The 21,859-nt window shown below is 39.5% G+C and overlaps 1 protein-coding gene and 1 pseudogene across 1 annotated transcript; both read right to left on the reverse strand.

Moving 5' to 3' along the window:
• Nucleotides 1-367: 367 nt before the first annotated feature.
• LOC131393856 (beta-defensin 104A-like) lies at nt 368-3,931 on the reverse strand. Its single transcript, XM_058524848.1, has 2 exons — nt 3,874-3,931; nt 368-528 (listed from the first exon to the last, which is right to left on the reverse strand). Exons 1-2 carry the CDS (start codon nt 3,929-3,931, stop codon nt 368-370), a joined length of 219 nt encoding a protein of 72 aa, XP_058380831.1.
• An 11,880-nt stretch (nt 3,932-15,811) lies between these two features.
• Nucleotides 15,812-18,354, reverse strand: LOC131393857 (beta-defensin 15-like; annotated as a pseudogene).
• Nucleotides 18,355-21,859: the final 3,505 nt, after the last annotated feature.

Below are 21,859 nucleotides of genomic sequence, written 5' to 3' on the forward strand. Positions count from 1 at the left end.
TATAACTGCTGAGCAGAACTTCTGATCTGAAAAGAAAACCAATATTATCAAGATCAATTGATATGATATTCAATTAGGTTTGTGGCTGATTAGATATATTTTGGGGTTCATGTTTTAAAGTGTTAAATTCTCACTTAAGCTGCATTGCTATCCTCATATCACAACCAGACAAGGTTGTCTGGGGCTCAGAAGGCTGAAGCCCCATATTCTGCTGTAACTTCCTACATTGGCTCTACATTGAGTGAACGTGCAGCAAGTCTTCACTTAATAATTAGACTGGTGGTGCCACTAGGGATATTCTAGCTGTGAGAACTCCAGAAGGGAAGGCTCAGAGGTCCAGCTGTCGGTGACTCTAGAGACCAGGACTTCAGTATTTTACAGGATTCGATGAGTTGGCATTCCATTTTTTCAAACAGCATGGATAGGTGTTGGGGCATCTTCCAATTTTGAATTCCTCTTTTTTACAATTCCTCCGGCAGCGAGCAGTCCCATAACCACATATCCTGTCTGCGTCAAGGTCACTTCTCACTAAGGAACAGAAAAGTCAGTGTGATTAATTGTGTCCAAGGAACAAGAGGGAAGACTTTGGTGGAAGGATTTTTTTGGGGGGGATGTAGAGACTGTAGAGAATGCTGGGGAGTCCTGGTGGAGCAGACACATGGTGGTGGTTTCCCCAACACCCCCACCCTCTTCCATTTTCCCAGCTTCTTGACATCACCATCTGATTCTCTTCCAGCATGATTTTGTAAAAAAATATTAATTGGTTCATGTCACAGCTCTCCTTAAAATCCCTACAAAAGTTTGCTATTGGTTTTTGATTAAATCCAACCAAGCCCCTTACCGTGGTCTACAAAGCTATTGTGCTCTGACTCTGGACCACCTCTTCTGATTCATGCTGTTCCACGGGGTCGTTATTCTCCTCACCTCACTGGTCTCCCTTCAGTTCCTGAACACCAGCTCTGGGCTATCTCAGCACCTTCACTTACACTGTTCTCTCTGCCTGAAATACTTTTCTCCTCTTCCCATACTGACCTCTTTGAACCTTCATCTCTCAACCTAAATGTTACAATGATGGAGAATTCGGCCCCTGTTGTTAAGTGCCCCCAAACTCTTCCTTCCTATACAATGTTGTTTATTCTTTCATAACAGCTATCCCAAGTTGTAGTTGCATATATTTTTTTTTAATTTGGTCTTCTCATTTGGATTCTAAGTTCCCTGAGTGGGAAGACATTGTTTATATCCCATACTCACCATCACATGCTCACTCAGTACCAGTTGCACTCATGTGATGAGTAATTACCTGTTGAGAGCACAGTGGGATAGACTGCACTAGACTAAGGCAGAGTAGGCTTGAGGGGAGGAGAGGAGATAGAACCATGATCTTTTGGCCCCTTGGCCCAGAGCACTAAGCAGGAGATATGCGGTTAGTTACTTGAAGTCTCAGGGAGTGCTCTCTGAGGCTGAGAGTGGCTGTTTAAACATATAGCTGCCTCACATGGCAAACTGGTTGCATTATTCAGTCAGGAGAGCCCAGGAGCATGTTTGATGGTGGAGAGGAAATGTGGGTGGTGGATCAAAAGAGCCTCCATGGAGAACTTTGTCTGAGGAGTTTCTGCAGTCAGGTGCCTCCTGCACTTGGCAAGAACCAAATATGGAGACGGTGTCAGGAGAATTCTGGAAATGGAGGGCCTGATGTGCACAATGAATGCTGAATGTGGCCCCTTTATGGAAGTCCAGACCCAAGGTCCTTATTGCACCTGAGAACCTAGCCCTCTCCCTCCCCATCTGTCCATTTTCCACAGAGGAGAAGGGGAGAATAACTCCAAAATGCTGCTTATCCTTGGGCTGGGGTTTCATGGTTTTCCTTTGTCCTGGTTAAAAAAACCCTCCTATTTGCAATGCCGATCTGTGTGGGTTCTTTGATCAGGGTGCAGGTGAGGATAAAAAGCATATTCACAAAGTAATGCATTGGGCAGAATACTGAAGAGGCTCATGGTTGGGATTTCCTCAGTACTGCGACTTCCATGGAAAAGCAAGCCCTGTGGTCAGAGTCGAAGACAATGAAGAAAAGAGTGAGATGAGATGAAATGTTCATTATTACAAGTGATTATGTGGAGCCTGGTACCAGATATACGACTTCTGACATGTTTGGAGCCAGCTACTTTACACCATGGAGATAGAAAAAGAAGAGGAAGGTACTGTGTGAGCTCAGGGACAGTGAAGCATAGGGTAGGAGCAGAATGGACCAGAAAGAGAGTACAGACCTGAAAATGCTGGATTGTCACTTTCAAGCAAGCTCTCATGGTCCTCTATTTAGAGATGGGAATAGAGGCCCAGAGAAGGGAAGTGACTCACCTGAGGTCACACAACAAGTTACTGTTAACACTGGGACCAAACCCCAGCTTTTGTGTCTGAGTAAACAGAATGCAAAAGAGAAAACACATGCTCTGAATTCAATCTATTCATCAAGCACCATACATTCCAGGGTAGACCAAATTACACTAAGTATCCTTCTTATATAACTGATTGCACTCCTGTGCATCCCTCCTCCAGTTTTGAGGGCGTTTCAATGGCTGGAAGTGTGTAAAAGCAAAAGTTACCAGAAGGGGGAGCAACAGGAGATGAGGGGTGGGCAATCACTCTAGTTCATCACCACCAGCATTTCCTTCCTCATTTCCTCCATATCACCCACCTTCTCAGGGGCTTTCTCACAATTGGACTGTAGAGGCCAATCTGACCCAGCCCTCAGCAGCCCAGTGAGAGCAATGGTAACCAGCTCTGCATGAGCATCCCTCTTGTTCTGGAGGGACCCAGACCTGGCTTTCTATCTCAACAGGTTCTTTGTCTTGTGATCAACGGTTGATGGGAACCTGTTTTGTGATAAATAAATTACTATCATACGTTAACTGACCTGGAATATGCTGATAGCAGAATTTCAGAGAAGTGTCCATGGGAAATGTCCCAGGAAGAAAGAACAAGGTAGAAAGAGTTAAGCTAAACATGAAACTCTGAGATAAAGAAATAACCCATCTGGACCACTGTAGGGACACACTCTAGAAAGGGACAAGGAGTGCAGGCCGGACATCCCTTGGGGCCTAGGGAAACTACCGAGGAGCTTGGGGAGAGGACTGCAGGTTCTATGAGTCAGAACATTTGGTTTAATCCAGCACAGCTAGACTTGAGCGGCTCTGGGAAAGTTATTTTCTCTCACAGGTCTGTAGAATATTTGACTCAGCTTTTAAAAGGGAGGAATTAGACTGGATGATCTCTCACGTCCCTTCCCAATCTAATAGTACAAAATTGTATGCTTTGGGGTACATAGATTAATATAGGAGTCAGCACACTGCTGACATCTCCATCTAACTTTGAAATTTCCTCAGCAGACTCCAAAGGTGGCTGCTATTTGTGTTATCAATAAACTTATTTTTTACCTACTGAAATCATTGCTTTCCTCTTAATTCTAATCCCCTGACTTTATATGAAAATGTGTCATACCATTTAGGAGGGTGAATAGGCACTCCTTCTGTGCAGATCAAAGCTGTTAAGAGGGAGGCAGATGGGGGCCAACAAAGGGAGAAGGCATCTATTTCCACAAAATCAACAATGATTAATTTTATATACCTGCAATGCAATAAGTATGATTAGTGAAACCCCAATGATATTTAGATCCCTATGGTTTTTGAGCTATGAAGCCTTGCTACAAAAGGTGGATATAAGGACTGCCTTTTACTGCATTTTACTCATGGTCTCAATCAGGGAAAAGTGATTAAGATGCTGGCTTGACCCCACAGGATTTTTGTTCTTAGTAAAGTTTTTTCTTTACCTCCCATCCTCTGCAACTGTATATATTTCTAGCTGAGAGTCTCTTTTTACCTGGAGAACCTTGGTAGAGTAGAAGAAAAATAGTAAAGAGCAGTAAAAGTATCCTCATGGTGCAAAGGTTGCTGAAGAGACACAGAAGCAGGTGTGCGGAGAGTACGACCAGGCAGGAAAGGAGCAGCTCTATTTATGGGCAGAGTGCTGCTGCTGATTGTTGAAGCTGATCAAAAACCAGTGTGCACTGGTGAGCACTCACCAAGAGGCCGCACAAGGGGCAGGTGTTAGGGACATCAGAAGTGTCAGCGAGACAGTGTTCGAGGTAGGGGGTGGATTATTGCTTGGAAAGGACCATTTAGAAGGAGTTGTTTGTAACCTAGCACAAGTCACGTCATTTGTTTCCCCATCTGAAACAAGAATTGGAATAGATGATCTCTGAGATCTCCTCTGATACGGGTGAAGGGACTTTCAGTTCTTTTCCAGTTCAAGTGACATTAAATTGCCCCAGGTAAATTTCAGTCTGAGTTTCTTGTTGAAATAGTGGTGTAGGCAATTGGAGTAAAGTTCATCATTCGTGAGACCCCTCTGAATTACAGACATAAAAAGAAATAAAGATATCATGTCAAAGAGTAGAATGATGTAGGACATGGTGAGGTCATGAATGACGAGAAATCTCAGCATGTTTCTGGAACAGAAAGCCTGTGGGTTGAGGACAATAGGTATCTCCAAGGAGCAGATATCAAAGGAATTTATTGTGGGAAATGCCTGTCAAGGATGAAGGGAGAAGGAGCAAGATTGGGCAGGGAAAGGCTTCCACCACGTTGTGGGTCTGACACCTGTGAAAAGGTGGGGTGGTGATGGGTAGGAAGAGTCTCAGACTGCAGTGCAGAACATCTCAATATTGTTGATGGGGACCCCAGAGCGAAGGGTGACCTTCAGAGGAGTCCTACATCAGAGGACTCGGCCCAGCTCTGGGTCTGCTTTGTGTCTTCTCACTGACTGGAGACAGTGAGGTGAGAGTGGCCGGGGTGGGGTATTGTCGCCTCACAGCAGACAAACCAGAGCACCACAATGTATGATCCATGGGCTCTCCCAGCCTGTCACAGGCTGGCTTTAGTCATCTTTGTTGAAGAGCCTTATGGTGAAAACAACCTATATTCTAGGTTGTCTACATGATCAAGATTCTAAAGAAAATTGGCAACTTCCGATCATAATAAATAGAAAGTGGCTTTTCACAGAAAGGAATTCAAATATAGATATTGAAAAAACAAACTTCAAAAGAAATCCAATATCTTCTTCTTAGAAAAAGAAAAAGATATATATGACTTTGCTGGGTCCTTAAGAAGTATCTGAGACTTCTGGTTTCAGCTGCTACATGAAAAACCTGGAAGTCACCCCTCCTACTCTTAAAATAAGAAAAGCACTGAACAAACTAAAAATCAATGATTTTTCTTGGACCCGTCAGAGAACTGAGGTCACACAGTGAACTGCCACTCCTAAATTTGGAGAAAGGCACAGCCGAGATGTGCCTCTGGAGCAGAAGCCGCTGGAGCAATACACTGATAGGGACACTTGTGATAATTTTGATTAACTGACAGAGGCTGAGTGTGGACTGGCATGAAAGTGAGAAACTACTGAGTGCCAGGTACTAAGGGAATCCTACACCTTCCTTGGTTTGACTCCAGGAAACCCATCAGGTTACCATGGTTCCCAAAAGGAACCAATGGTGGCTCTAGCAAAGAGAAATAGAGAGTAATTATGTGAAATACGTTCCGAGAATTCTCTATAGCAAGAACTTACTCTTCAGGGAAAATGACTTTACCAGAGCCATGTCCCTCCTGGGGGAAGGGTGTTACCCCTACTCCAGCCCCATCTACCTTTCCCATCTCTATTGAGTGTGGGGGAGAAGCTAAGAAATACTGGTGACAGTCACATTGCAGGGACACAGGCCAGGAAAAAACTGAGGTTTAATCCTAAGATTGTAGAATGTTTCCTCTCCCTCATGCTTTACCACCATCCAACAGGGCTCAACTTAATAATAGAAAATTACACCTGAAAGAGCTGGAGGAACAGACTCTATTTAAACTGTGCTTTTTTTTTTTTTGCTAAGGAAATTTTGTTAAATCCTAAAATTTTGCTAAGGAAAGATTTGCCCTTTAACTAATATCTATTGCCAATCTTCCTCCTTTTTTGCTTGAGAAAGATTAGCCCTGAGGTAACATCTGTGCCAGTCTTCCTCTATTTTGCATGTGGGTCACCACCAAAGCATGGTTGACGAGTGGTGTAGGTCTGCACCTGGGATCTGAATCTGTGAACCCAGGCCACCAAATTGGATTGCACTGAACTTAATCACTATGCAATGGAGCCGACCCCTAAAATGAGTTTTTTAGGAGAACCCAAAGACAACAGAGGACAGAAAAACAAGAACATTAGAGGAAATTGAAGCTTGTAACAACTACAGCTACAGCAAACAGTACACACAGCCCAACTCCTAGCCAATTTAACATAAAATCTCACACTAGATGCCTATTTACCACAGTTCCTATTACCCCATACATCATGTCTGGCTTTCAACAAAAAATTACAAAGTGTGCTAAAGGCAAGAAGAAGCAAATTCTGAAAAAATAGACTCAGATGTGACAGAAATTTTTGAATTATAACTGTGAATCTAAAATAACTATGATTAGTACACTAAAGGTTCTAATGGGACAAGTTGACAACATGCAAGAAGAGATGGGTAATGTAAGCAGAAAGAGGGAAACTCTAAGAAAGAATCAAAAGGCTGGTGCAAGGAAGTCATAGAGAGCTATTTTTTAATGGGTACAGAGTTTTAGTGTTGCAAGATGAAAAGAGTGCTGGAGATGGATGGTGGTGAGGGTTACACAATATGAATGGAATTAATACCGCTGTGCTGTATACTTAAAAATGATTAAGATACTAAATTTTATGTTATGTGTACTTTATAACAATAAAAATATTGCAGATAAAGAAGAAAATGCTAGAAATCGAAAAGATTATAGCAGATATGAAGAATACCTTCAATAGTTTCATCAGTAACCTGGACATAGCTGAGGAAAGAATCAGTGAGCTTGAAGATATGTCAATAGAAATTTCCAAAACAAAAATTCAAAGATTAAAAATATGAAAAAGAAAAGAAGAAAAGAAATATCATATTCAATATCCAAGATCCATGGGATAATTACAAAAGGTGTACATATGCTTAATGGGATAATCAGAAAGAGAAAAAAGAGAGAAACTAATAAAAGAAAAAATTAAAGTAATAATTGCTGAGAATCTTCCAAAAATTAGTGAAAATACCAAATGACAGATCTAGGAAGCTCCAAAAATGCCAAGCAAAATAAATAGCAAAAAATCTACACCCAGCCATATCACATTCAAACTGCAGAAAACCAAAGTCAAAGAGAAAATCTTGCAAGAATGCAGAGGAAAATAAACCACCTTACTCTTGGAGGAGCAAGGATGGGAATTAAAGTGAAATCAGAAGCCATGTGAACAAGAAGACAGTGGGGTGGAATATTTAAAGTGATGAAAGAAGAAACCACTAACTTAGAATGCTATACCCAGCAAAATTATCCTTCAAAAATGAAGGGGAAGTAATAACTTTCTCAGACAAACAAAAACTGAGGGAAGTTTTCACCAGTCAATAGGCCTTTCAAAAAATGTTAGAAAGAATGTCAGAAAGAAAGTAAATTTTATAGGTCAGAAACTTGCATCTACCTAAAGAGTGTATAGAAGAACTACATGGAGGTAAAATAAGATCTTTCATTTTTATTATTCTCAATTTGTCTAAGACACAACAGTTTGTTCAAAATAATAATAACAACAATGAATTGGCTGATTACAAAGCATAGATAAATGAAATGGATGATAGCAATGCCATAAGGACTATAAGGAGGAATTGAGAATACTCTGCTATAAGGTACTTCACTACATGGGAAGCAGTATGGTATTATTTGAAGGTGAACTTAGATTAGTTAAAAATGTATTTGCATAAATCTAAGTAACCCTAACAAATAAAAAAAAGTACAATTGATATGATAAGAGGGGATAAAATGGAATCATGTAAAAAGCTCAATTAAAATAATGGAAAGCAGAAAAAGGGGGGGGAGAAACAAAGGAGAAATGCAATGAATACAAAACAGTAGCAAATATGGTAGATATTAATTCACCAATATCAATAATCACTTATCATCAATGGTTTAAATATACAAATTAGAAGACAAAGACTGTCAGGTTGGATCACAAAACAACACTCAAGTCTACATTGTCTACAGGAAACCCAATTTAAATATGAAGATAACATAGATTGAAAGTAAAGGGATGGAGAAAAATATACAGTCTTATGCCACATAATAACATTTCAGTCAAAGACGGACCGTGTATATCGCGGTGGTCCCAGAAGATTATCACCATGGAGTCTAGGTGTGTAGTAGGCTATACTATCTAGGTTTGTGTAAGTACACTCTGTGATGCCCTCACAATGATGAACTTGCCTAATGATGCATTTCTCAGAACGTATTCCCTTCATTAAGTGATGCATGATTGCACGTGCTAATACTAATCAAAAGCTGGAGTCACTTTATTAATTTCCAACATAGCACACTTCAGAGCAAGAACAAGTATTATGGATAAAGAGGGGCATTTATAATGATAAAGGGGTCAGTTCTCCAAGAAGACATAACAATCCTTAATGTATATGAACCTAAAAATGGAGTGTCAAAACAGATGTCACAAAAGCTGATAGAATTTCAAGGATAAATAGACAAATCTCCTATTATATTTGGAGACTTAAACACCCATCATTCAGCAACAACAGATCCAACGGGCAGAAAATCAGTAAAGTCATAGGTGACCTGAACAGCACTATAAAAGGCTTGATCTAATTGACAAAATAGAATTCTTCATTCAACAACAGCACATTATTTTCAAGCTCACATGTAGTATTTACAAAGATAGACCACTTTTTTGGTCATAAAACACATCTTAACAAATTTAAAAGAATAGAAATCATATAATGTCTGCTATCAGACTACAAAGAATTAACAATATTGAAGAGATAACTGGAAAATCCCCAAATATTTGGAAACTAAAGAACACAGTTCTAAATAACCCCTGGGTCATTGAAGAAGTCTCAAGAGGAATTAAAGCAATATTTTGAACTACGGGAAAATGAAAATTCAATTTACTGAAATTTGTAGGGTGCAGCAAAAGCAGTGTTTGGAGGGAAAGTTATAGAATTAAATGCATATATTAAAAACAAGGACGACCGAAGATCAATAATATAAGTTTCCACCTTAGGAAACTAGGGAAAAAAGAACACTTAAAGCTTAAAGAAAGCAGAAGAAAAGAAATAATAAAAATTAGAACAAGAATTAATCAAATTGAAATAGAAAAATAGGGAAAATCAATGAAACCCAAAGCTGGTTCTTTAGAAAAGATCAATAAAATTGACAAAGAAACATGTTTCATGACACTTTCAAAGACAATAAGGGAGGTATGCAAGGAGTACTACTACAACAAGATTTGTAGTACAGGAGAGAGAGAGAGATCAACTCAGAACACAATAAGGACAGGTAGGAATTTATAGCCATGGAACAGGGTGGGGGTCAGTGGATGGAAAATTACTAAGAAGAAACATCAGAGGGGGGAGGGATCTGGCTAAACTGACACAAGAGCATTCTGGCAAAAGGCAGGCCAGGGTAATCAGACATTGAGGGAGTTGATGAAGAATTTGATCTCATCAAAATGCCAGCCAGCTATTTAATAGATATTGACAAATTCATACTAAAATTTATATGAAAAGGCAAAAGACTCAGAATAGCCAACACAATACTAAAAGAACAAGGTTGGAAGACGGACACTACCTGATTTCAAGACTTACTATAAAGCTGCAGTAATGAAGACAGTGTGGCATTTGTGAAACGATAGACAAATAGATCAATAGAACAGAATAGAGAGCTTGGAAGTAGACCCAAACAAATGGAGTCAACTGTTCTTTGTCAAAGAAGAAAGGAACTTTAATGGAGAAAGAATAGTCTTTTCCACAAATGATACTGGAACAGTTGGATGCCCATACACACACACACAAAAAAAAACCACACAAAAATGGACACACACCTTACACCTTTCACAAAAATTAAATCAAGATTGATCATAGATTAAATGTAAAAAAAAACTATAAAACTTTGTATCTGAGAATGGAATTGGTTTCATCAGTAATACAGTTATGAATATGTTACTGTGTAATATGTTACAAACCAGGCTTAGCAACTTATCAGAGAAACTTAAGATGTTTAGAAATTTTTCTTTTCAATTAGAATAAGAATTCTTCTCTCAACAACTATCCAGCCACCAAGCAATCTGTAAAGTCTCAGTGGGTAACATAACTTTATTTTTCACTATCCTTTGAAGGTCAGCCTATTTGGATTCAGGCTAATGTAGGCCAACAATTATAGACATAATAAAGTTGTTGTGTGTTTTCAGTACATTAAAAAGTGAGAAAGTTGGGATAAGCTTATAGTTATAAATAGAAAGCTTACATATATATGTATTTAAAAGTAAACTTAAAAGATCCACTCCATAGTAGAGGGGAAAGAACAGGTGGAAATAAATTATTGGATCTTTACTGGAATAATTTTGGTGTGCTTGAATTTTACCAAAGAATTCACACTCCCACCCCCACCCTGCCCCCCACAGTAATGAAGCTCCTCTCCAGCTCCTGGGTGCTGCAGTGGTGTGTCAAGACTTCCACCACCACCCAGAGATAATGAGGACTACCCTCCCTCCCCATGGTGTCAGTGGAGGCCTCCTGTGGAGAAATAACAAGGCGTTCTTACTCTTACCAGCAAGGGTAGTTATCAGTGGAGACCTAGTAGGGAGCTGGAACTCCTCCTACTCCCACCTGTCACCCCACCCACAGCAATAACTACAGGTGCATCCCACCCACTCCAACCCCATGGGGTCTCAACAAAGGTCAAATGGGGAACCTGAACCTGAACTTCCTTCCCACCTGGCAGTAACAAAGTGGCACTCCCTCTTCACCTGCAGGACCCAGGGGAAACAGAAGGCTTAAATAAGATCCAGAGTCTCATAACTTAATAAGAAAAATGTCTAAGTTTCAATTTAAAATAATTCATCTACCGAGAGCTACAAAAATCTCACACTGAATGAAGAAACAAGCAATAGATGCTCACGTCAAAATGACAGAGATGAGAGAAATATCTGACAAAGATGTTAAAACAGCCATCAGAAAAATTGTGAAGACATTTTTATATGTGAGTTCTCATATATCTGGCAATCCAGTTTCCCCTGTTATTAACATATGGTAAGTTTGTGGAACTGATGAACCAATACATTATTGCCAATTAAAGTCCATACTTTACTCAACTTCCTTACTTTTTACCTAATGTCCTCTGTCTGTTCTAGAATCCCATCCAGGATGCCATATTACATTTAGTTGTCGTGTCTCCTTAGGCTCCTTTGGACTGTGACAGTTTCTCAAGACTTCCCTCTTTTTTCACGACCTTGACAGTTTTGAGGAATACTGGTCAGAGATGAATGTCCCTCAACTGGGATTTGTCTGATGATTTTCTCATGATAGTATTGGGATTATATGTTTGGGGAAGGAAGACCACTGAGGTAAAGGGCCATTCTTGTCATATATTACGATCACATACTATCAACATGACTTACCACTACTGATGTTGACTTTAAACACCCGATTGAGGTTATGATTCTCAAGTTCCTCCCCTGTAAACTTACTCTTTTTCCCTCTTCCCATACTGTAATCCTTGGAAGGAAATAACTATGCACTAGGTAGTCTTTTCAGACTTAAGGAGTGGGGAATTATACCCCACTTCTTTGAGTTCATAGTATCTACATAAATTATTTAGAATTATTCTTCATGGGAGAGCTGTTTCTTCTTCCCCATTTATTTATTTATTCAATAATTTATTTATGTCCATATGGAATCATGGTCATGGATATTTGTTTTATAATTTGGATTATAATCCAATAATACTTATATATATATAAATATATATTTAAGGAAATGTATATATTTCCTTAAATTAATCCAGCTTTTGTCATTTGGAGCTCTTTCAGTTGACTCTTGTATCCTTTTGACTCCTATAGCTTTTTGTCTGTTTGTTTTGAGTACTTCTGTATATTCTCGCACTACAAATCGCTCTGGGTTTATCTTGTATATTTCCTGCTCTAGTCCTAGAATTAGCCATTTCTCCAAGGATCCTTGGCTCTTTTAATTGGAGAATGATATTAAAAAACAGTATCTGGGTGCCAAGTGTGCTCACAGTTGCTGAAGTGTTGACATTTCTAGGCTGTCTCAGATAGAGTGGGGAAATAGATGTTTGTTTAATAACCCATATATATATACACATATCTTTAAATATTTCTATATGTAACCATCTGTATCTATACTAAGCTAAACATGAGTTTATATTGACGTCTCCAACTCTAATCCATCCCAGATGGATCATTCTAACTTTTCCTTGCTTATCTGTAAACTGTCATTCCAATAGTCAGAAACCTGGCTCCCACCATCTACCATTCATTTACTCAGTTGTTCAATTTCAGTGTACTTGTATAGCGGTATCAGAATTGTTACTCGTTCGTTACAAAAGAAACCACATTATCAACTAGAGTGCAATATTTCATACAGCTCCTTTTGTCTTTAGACTTAGAGATAGCTCTCATTTCCAAAGCTATTTAGGTCAACACTTTTCCCCCCACTGCCTTCAATGAAGTTGTTTTATACATTTAGAATACAGTTAGATTGTTTTGTCACATTCTGCCTTCCATCCTGTGTTAGCCCTGACTTCCTAAATTATTTCTCTTAATTTTCAGAGTGAACCTTAGTTCACTTTTTGTGCTGCAAAGTTCTAAGGCTTTTAACAAATGCATAGTATCATACAGAATAGTCTCATGGCCCTAACACATTCACTGTTCATTCCCTTGCCAGCCCTCAACTACCCCTGATCTTTTTTCCTTTCCAGAATGCCATAAAACTGGATTGTGCAGTACGTAACATTTTCAGACTGGCTTCTTTCATGTAGCAATATGCACTTAAGATTCATACATGTCTTTTTGTGTCTTGATATATTATTTCTTCTTTTCCATGAATAATATCTCATTATATGGATGAAACACAATTTGTTGTCAGCTCAAGTATTGATGGACATCTTGGTTACTTCCAGTTTAGGGCGATTGTGAATAAGAGCTGCTATAAACAGTTCAGGCAGGAGTTTGTGTGGACACCAGTTTTTAAATCAGTTGAGTAAAATCCTTGAGAAAGGTTCAAAGTAATTTAGTGGAGAGAAGACAGGCTTTTGAACAAATGCTGCAGGAGCAATAGCACATCCATAGGCAAAACAAAAACAAAGAAACCTTGACCATCTCACAGCTTTCAGAAAAATTAACTCAAGATGCTTCCTGGATTTCACTATAAATATGAAACTATAAGAACTTAATAAAAGAGTATAGGAGAAAATTTTAAGCACCTAGAGTTATGCAAAATGTTCTTAGACCTGACTGAAAAATCATGATCCATAAAAAGAAAATAAGCCAGACTTCACACAAGTAAAAAAAAAATGTTCTGCAAAAGATCCTGTTAAGAGGTTTAAAAGACAAGCTGTAGACTGGGAAAAATATTTGGAAACCACATATCCAACAAATGATTAACTTCAAGAATATGTTAAGGCTTCTCAAAACTCAACACTAAAAACAAAACAAACGAAAAAGCAATCCAATTAGAAAAGGAGCATGAGGTGGATATTTCACTGAAGGAGATGTAAAAATGGCAAATGAGCAGGCCTGGCCCAGTGGCATACTGGTTAAATGCTCATGCTCTGCTTTAGTGGCCTGGGGTTCTCAGGTTCAGATCCTGGGTGCAGACTTACACTCCACTCATCAAGCCATGCTGTGGTGGCAACCCACATACAAAATAAAGGAAGATTGGCACAGGTGTTAGCTCAGAGCCAATCTTCCTCAGCAAAAACAAACAAGCAAAAAGGACAAATGAGCATGTGAAAGGATGTTAAACATCATTAGCTTTTAGAGAAGAGCAAATTAAAATCACAATGAGCTGTCAATACACACTTACCAGAATGGCAAAAATAAAAAATATTGTTAACTATTTTTAGCCAGTGCTGGCTAGAATGTGGATGAGCTAGATCACTCTTCCATTGTTGGTGGGAATGTGAAATGGTACAACCACTCTGGGAAAAAGTTTGTCATTCTCTTGAAATCTAAACTTGCAACTACCATATGACCCAGCAATTGCACTCCAGGACACTTATCTCAGAGTAATGAAAACTTATATTTGCTTGAAAATCTATAGACATAAATGTTTATAATAGCTTTATTTGTAATAGCACCAAACTGGAAATAACCCAGATGTCTGTCCTGGGGTGAATGGCTAAACACGCTTTGCTATATGTAAACCATGAAATACTACTCAGCAATAAAAAGGAAAGAACTACTGATGAATGCAACAACTTTGAAGAATCTCCAGGGAATTATGCTGTGTTAAAAACCCAATACCCCAAAGTTACAAACTGTATTATTCCATTTATATGACATTCCTGAAAGGATAAAATTGTAAAAATGGAGAGCAAATTAGTTTTACTGGAAGTTAAGGAGAAGATGGCAACAGAAGGAGGAGGATATGGCTGTAAAATGGCAACATATGGGGTGTTTGTGGTGATGGAAATATTCTGTATCAATGTCAATATTGCACTATAGTTTTGCAAGATGATGCTATTGGAAGAAATTGGGTAAAAGGTATTGGAGATATCTCTTTATTATTTTTTACAACTGTATGTGACTCTACAGTTGTCTCAAAACAGAAAAATGTCATAAAAAGGGTCAATGATTCCAATAAGATTAAGTACATTGACCTTGAGGAATTAAGAGGGAGGTAAGGCAAGATTTCTGACCCAGCAGGGAATCATAGCTGGATCTTAAGCTGAGGGAATATGACAGGGAATCCTTACTTGAACGAGGTAACATGCAAGCTTAGAGTCAGAAGGTAATTTGGCAGTTAGCCAGTTCCTAGGAAAATAGTAGAAAGTCAGTTCAGGACCAGGATCCAGGACACTGGAGCTACTGACAATTATAGAGATATTTATAATCCCTCTGACCATCAGTAAGTTTGATTCCAGACTTATGGATAAGCAACAAATCCACAGGGAGTATTTAACTGTCTCCAAATAAAGGCATGGAGTAAGATGATTAGGCAGGTATGTGACACATGAGAGTCCTTGATTAATAGATGATCTACTGAGGGGCCAGCCCCGTGCCGTAGTGGTTAAGTGTTCGCGCTCCACTGCTGGCTGCCCAGGTTCAGATCCCGGGTGGGCACCGACGCACTGCTTGTCAGGCCATGCTGTGGCAGCATCCCACATAAAGTGGAGGAAGATCTGTAGGGATGTTAGCTCAGGGCCCATCTTCCTCAACAAAAAGAGGAGGGTTGGCATGGGTGTTAGCTCAGGGCTGATCTTCGTCAAACACACACAAAAAATTGATCATCTACCTAACCATTTAGCATTAATATAACTATCTAGATATATGTTCATTTCTTTATCTATTCATCAGCTGTTTATCATCTGTTTCTCTATCTATCCATCTATCTATCTATCTATTTCACCAGGTTGGTTGGGGCTCACTGCCTGAGAGCAAGCTGGTGGTCTGTTGATTCTACTTTCTTCCAGTCTCCTTTTAAAATAAATATCAGATGGTTTTGGGACAATTCCCTCACCAAATATGTACAAAAATAATCCAGGAGGCAGGGACCATCAAGGTTAGCTACTCATGTTCCTTTTCTAAGTGAAGCACTTGACAAATGGATAAAAGATAGTCGTTTGTTTTTATTGAAATGTCTTCTTACTGAAAAGGCCAGAATAAAAAGAACACGAAGCTGGGCCATTCCTGTTGCTCTGGGAAGTCTGAGTCTTCAGTCTTATTCATTTTTCTTTACTTTCCCACATGGTCAGAGTGTCAGACAGCATTTCAGAGACTTCCCGCAGAGAGCAACAAGTTCTTCATTTTTCTAACAAGATTTCAGGGATCTCCCTTTAAGATGGTAGCATTTCTCATCAAAAAACGCACTCCTAGCTATACAAGGGAAGGAAACACCTGGATTAATTTTCTTCTCAGGTATGTCTGATTACCAGGTACAGTCATGGAACTAGTTAGTGAAGATTTCTTTATGAGCTGTCCTAGTACCTTATCCTGCCAGTAGATGAGATGGCAGGGGAAATATTCTCTAATTTGTCTGTCTTTTTGTCATAGAGGATAAAAGACCAGGCAGAATAGATTTGTCTTCCAGCATTTTGGATTAGGCTGTGTAGGGGATTTGGGAAATAGAAGCTATTCTTCTTTTATCAAAATCTTTTGAAGTAATTATCACCTTGTTCTCATTAACACCTCCGGAGTCAGTAACTTCCTCAAGGCACTCTCAACATGCTACGTGGTGAGAAAAGAACCAGACCTGAGATGGGGGAGATGGCCTGATACTGGAGTAGAAAACAGTAAATACTTAGAAAGAAAAAAGCTTACTGTAGTGGGTAGTAAAGAGATTGTTTGGAAAGTTTCAATCTGATTTCTCCTCCACATTCCATCAAATATATTCAAAATCAGGAAGGGCAAGTATGTTTGGAGTGGTTCTCTAAGACTTCTGCCATTCTGCATAGAATACAGCTTCAGGCCTTAGTACTTTATCAGTAGCAATCATAACAGTAGCAGACTTCAAGTTAAGGAAAGACAGCACATCTTATCAGAATCAACATTTTAAAGATGACTAATTTGGGCATATATAATGAAAGTGTCAGATGGACCTAAATTGCAATTAATGTCAACATATAAAGTTGCCTGATTCACATATATGTAAAACTAAAACCAAATGGATTAGTGCGAGCATGAGCGATAATCACATCTAGCATCAACATATAATTTCATTAATATAAATACCCCAATATTTCAGACCTCAATCAACTGTGGCTCCCACTGCAGGGGTCTGTACTCTCTCTGCCCTCCTAATATTGTAAGACTATCTCAGGCTGGAGGTACTGGACCTCACTCTGACAAGAGTCCTTGTATTGGATCCAAGTCACAGTGATGGCCCAGAAAGAGAAAGCCTCTGGAAAGGGAAAGAGCATCCATGCCTACAAGGCTTCTAATGGATCATTACAGAGACCCACCTAGAGGGTAACATAACTCTGTGTGTGTGTTTGTACATATGGCATATTAATAGGTCGGTTTCACTTAGTTATATTAGATAAAATTATATTATATAATTTTCCATTGTGTTGACTAATTATAAAAGGAGTATGAGTGATCTGAACAGGACACCTTGGTCAGATTCCAGTGAACACATCAAATACAGTGGAATGAATGGCTCCCCGTAGGTCCTAGCTCCCCATATACTTGGCACAGAATCTACTCACACAGGTTTGTTGCAAAACAGATCAGAGACATGCAGAGCTGGTGTCTAAATTCTGAGCATCACACAGGGGATACCACTGACATCTGGCACAAATTTGGGCTCCTTGTGGGTTCTGGAAAGCCCTTTCCTCAGCTCCCTAGAAACCTAGGATGAGTCTAGTCTTGGACTTTAATTTTGGGGAAGATCCAACTGGAACCCTTGGAGGTTCCCAAGAGCAGGAGAGAGTGACGAAAGTTCTGTCATGGGAAGGACATCTCCTCTCACTGCAGCAAGAAAGAGTTGGGCTCACTTCTGGCTCCACTCCTGCTCTTCTGAATGACCTTGAGAAGCTGCTTATCCCATCTGAGGCTCAATTTCTGCATCTGTAAAATATATGTAAATGGGCCTACCAAATCAAAAGAGTTGCTCTGAATATCACTAAATTAGAGTTATGACTCAGTGCATTAAAGGCACTGGCATTGGAGCACGAAATGCATTTCATTATGTGGAATATTTATCACAGTATCCAGCTTTATAGTATGGGATTAAGGAATGGCAGCTTAAGTTTTGCTATTTTACCTAATGCCATGATTGGCATGAATACACAGTGTCTGTAAGCTCCATTTTTTTCTATTCCATTTCTTCCTTTCTCTGTCTCTCTTCTTACCTATGTTAATCTATATCACGTCTATTTTTTAAAAGATCAGATACCGTTGCTTTTAATTTTTTTTTTCAAATTTTTGTCTCGTTAGTGAGCATGAGACTGGGGACCAAAAGGCATCTTTCCTGGCATAGCTTTATTTCTTAAAATCTGTGACACCTCATCCTAGATAATAATGAAAAATGCAAAGGATTTATGGAAGAGGCATTAGAGGAAAGTTGCCTCCTGCAACAAACATCCCCCTGCAGGGGTACTGGCCAAGGGTGCCTTTGCATTCTAGAATTGATAGCATCCTGTTGCTCACTGAGACAGACCCTCTTTCTGGGCCACCACCTACAATAACCTTCCCTGCAGAGAAGCTCATTTTACCTGGGGTCAGAAAGAAGAGAACAGCAAAGAGAAAGAGGAACATCCTCATGACTTGCAGGGTCTTGAGAGATCAGCACAGTGTCCATGAAAAAAGAGGAGCAAACACCTACATTTATGTACTTCTCCAGACCAAATTGCATCTTGATCAGTGAGGCATGTCAGAAATGAGGATGTCTCCATGCTCTGCTGAGTAGAGCACACACACCTCAGTGGGTGTCACTCAGTCTACAGCTCACTGTTTTTCTGATCCTGGAAAGTTCCCAAGAAGGAAAATGGAGATGAAGGGAGGATAGACTAGGATGTACATCGGTGACCAAGAGTAGACACATGATTTAGCAAGAAGGAAAGGTCTGGAATCTGGGAGTTTGGATTGTAATCCTGACTATGCGCCTTAACTGCCTCAGTTTACTCATATGTGAAATGAGAGTAATTACATAATATTATCGTGCATTGGTTAAGAGTTGGTGCACTGCAGTTAGAGAGAGTCCAATATTCCAGCTCCAATACTTATGAGCTGTGTACACTTGGAAATTTGCTTGACTGAAGCACAATTTCACTATTGATTTAAAAAAATGTGAACTTTGCTGTATGTTAACACACTTTAAGTGCTACATACATCATCTTGTTTAGCTCCCTGGATAGTTGTGAGCTTATTGAATATTTGATTAATACCATAATAAAGACAGATAGATAAATGTAGAATATTATATATATAATATTTTAATTGTTAAAGTATGTGTAGAAATATAAATATTCTTAGAAATCTTAAATAAGAACAATGACTTGAACAGTGAGACATTTTCCCTCAGGAAAAAAGTACTCCAAAATGTAACAGGCTCTCACTAATTTGGCTAACTCTTTTTCATAATTTGGAATAAATCAGTTAATTGGCTGGAGAGTAAGACCTGAATTATCCACTTTAATTCTTCCCTCTTGTGAGAGAGGGAGTAGGATGACTCTCTTTAAGAAAACATGAAATTAGGTAGACCAGCATCCCTCCCCAACAACTCACTATTATCATTGCTACTGAAAGTTGAAATACCTTAGAAACATTTGTTAAATCAATCATAAATCTCTGAAAAACAACAAATGATTGCTGTGTTATTGAAAACATGGTTTTCATATATGATCTGGATAAGATCATCAATTTATGTCTTCATTCCATACTGATATCAATAAATAATTAAATACATAAATAGATGTGAGAAAAGGGACACATTTTTTTTACAAGAATCCAAAATGGTATGTGGAGACACTCCTCTCATGAGGTAGAACTTGACTCCCTCAACCTAAATGAAAATGATTTGCTTTCATAGACTAGAATATGGGAGGAGGGGGGAAGACAGTTGTGCTAGAGTGGAGACCTGGCAGATACCACCTCAACCAGTGACCAGGGTCACATCCAGAGTGGTCAGTCATGGTCATATCATGTACTGCTGATGTGAGGATGGGATGAGAAGGACACTTCACTCTATGCTTTTCTTCTCCCAATCCCAAACCCCAGTCTAATCATGAGAATACATCAGGCAACCTGAAATTCTGAAGTTTAGTTAGTGGTAATGTACCAATGGTAATTTCTTGGTTTTGACAAATGTGCCATGGTTATTAATATTGATAACTATTAACATGGATGTTAATATTAAGGGTAGCCAGGGAAAGGCATACGAGAACTCTCTGTACTCTCTTTGCAACTTCACAGTAAATCTAAAACTATTCCAAACTAAAAAGTTTGTTTTAAAAAAACTATTGGATAACATCCCACCTATTCTCGGTCTCGGTCACCATGATATTATTGTTAGGTATTTTTGTGTGTGTATATCCATTATACATTATGAATAATCTAGTTAATAATAATAAATTGGAAATACACATTTTCTCTATTTCCTTCCAAACCTCACTTAAAAAGATTTAAATCCACAAGAAAAGACAAACTTCAAGACATTTTAAGTTACGCACGGTCTCATTGATCTTGTTGATTATCTCATTTATTTTTGCTTCTTAAAGTGGATCTGATTGGTTGGCAAATGAAAGTTGTGAACATAAGACCCACAGTTGGACCCTCTGAAACAAATGAATGTTAATAAAGCAATGGAAATGCCACCTGGCGTTAGGGTTTCATGTGCCTTCCCATCTAAATTCAGGACGTATAGCTTCTCAGTCCATTTGGGCTGCTGTAACAAAATACCACCAACTGGGTGGCTTATAAACAACATTCATTTCTCACAGTTCTGGAGGCTGGAATTGCAAGATTGGAACACCAGCATGGTCAGGTACTAGGGAGGACACCCTTCTGGGTGGCAGATGGCCCATTTCTCCCTGTGTCCTCACATAAGGAACGGGGCGTGGGAGCTCTGTGGGGTTTCTTTTACAAGGGCGCTAATCCCACTCATGTGGTCTCCATCCTAATGGCTTAATCACCTCCCAAAGGCCCCACCTCCAAACATGATCACCTGGGGGGTTAGGAGTTTAACATGTGCATTTTGAGAAGACACATTCAGACCACTGCACGCACTAATTTGTTTGAGCTCTCACAAATAGCCAACTAACTCTCCCGAGGAAAGTGCAGCGTTGTAAACTGCTAAAAGAGCAGTCGTCCTGTTCACATCTCACCGTGGAGAGAGCAGATGCATCTGACTGTCTGAATTCTATGGACAGGAGTGTGGTGAGTTCCAGGGTTTGGGGACTAATCAAGGAAGAGGCAGTAACACATAACAAGCATTATTGGGCACCACCTGGGCAGGGTTGCATGAGGAGGCTGGGCTTCTGAGAGACAGTGGCATGAAGCCTCCACCCCGAAAGGTACTCTCAGGGGAGAGAAGCATCAGAAAGGTGCTCATGTGTCTGGATGATGTTTCTCAGCAGCAAGTAGAGAGTCTGGCTCAGAGATCTCAGAAGAGCGGCAGCAATTTGGAGTCTTTCATAGCTACAGGGTTTGTCTTGTCTATGGTTAGCAGATGCTGGATACAGTTTTTTGGGGTATGCAAGGCTCTAAATGGCTAAACAAGTGCTTCTTTGCACTGTACTAAAAGGAATTGAATGTGGAAGAATTTGAGTTTGGAGCCAAGGGGTTTTGAGCTAAAGAAGCAAACACCATAATCACCAATGTTCTGGGGCCATCTTTAGCCCATTGTTATAACAAGTAGGACTCATGATTCCCATGACCGGGACAGCCTTTTAATTGAGACAGTTTTAAGAGGCCAACAGTCATCCTACTTTTTTAAGACTGGAAGTTCACTCCAGGTCAGGACCAGCTACATAATTTGCTGGGCCTAGTGCAAAATGAAAATGCATGGTCCCATGTTCAAAAAGTGGGAAAAAGGTGCCATTAAAGCCACCAAAATATCAAGCATTTTCCTTTCTTCCCAGGTCTTTTGATCTGTCATAGTATTTTTTATTTGTTATTTAATGTCACACTTCCTCAGGCACAGGGACACTCGAGGGACAGTTGTACCCCCTCACAGATGGCTGAGGATCCTTCATCTTGCAACTCTGAGCATATATGTGTGTCACACTGCCTGCTGGGTTGCCGCCTCCTGCCAGCTGCTGCTATACTG

The sequence above is a fragment of the Diceros bicornis genome, chromosome 29 (assembly GCF_020826845.1).
Source record: "Diceros bicornis minor isolate mBicDic1 chromosome 29, mDicBic1.mat.cur, whole genome shotgun sequence".
In the NCBI taxonomy this organism is placed as follows: Eukaryota; Metazoa; Chordata; class Mammalia; order Perissodactyla; family Rhinocerotidae; genus Diceros; species Diceros bicornis.

What these genes read in the sequence shown, in the direction of transcription:
- LOC131393856 (XM_058524848.1), bottom strand. Translation starts at nt 3,931, where the DNA reads ATGAGGATACTTTTACTGCTCTTTACTATTTTTCTTCTACTCTACCAA. An exon ending in ACTCTACCAAGGTTCTCCAG is followed by an intron (nt 529 to 3,873) that starts GTAAAAAGAGAC and finishes TCTGTTCCTTAG; the next exon opens with TGAGAAGTGACCTTGACGCA.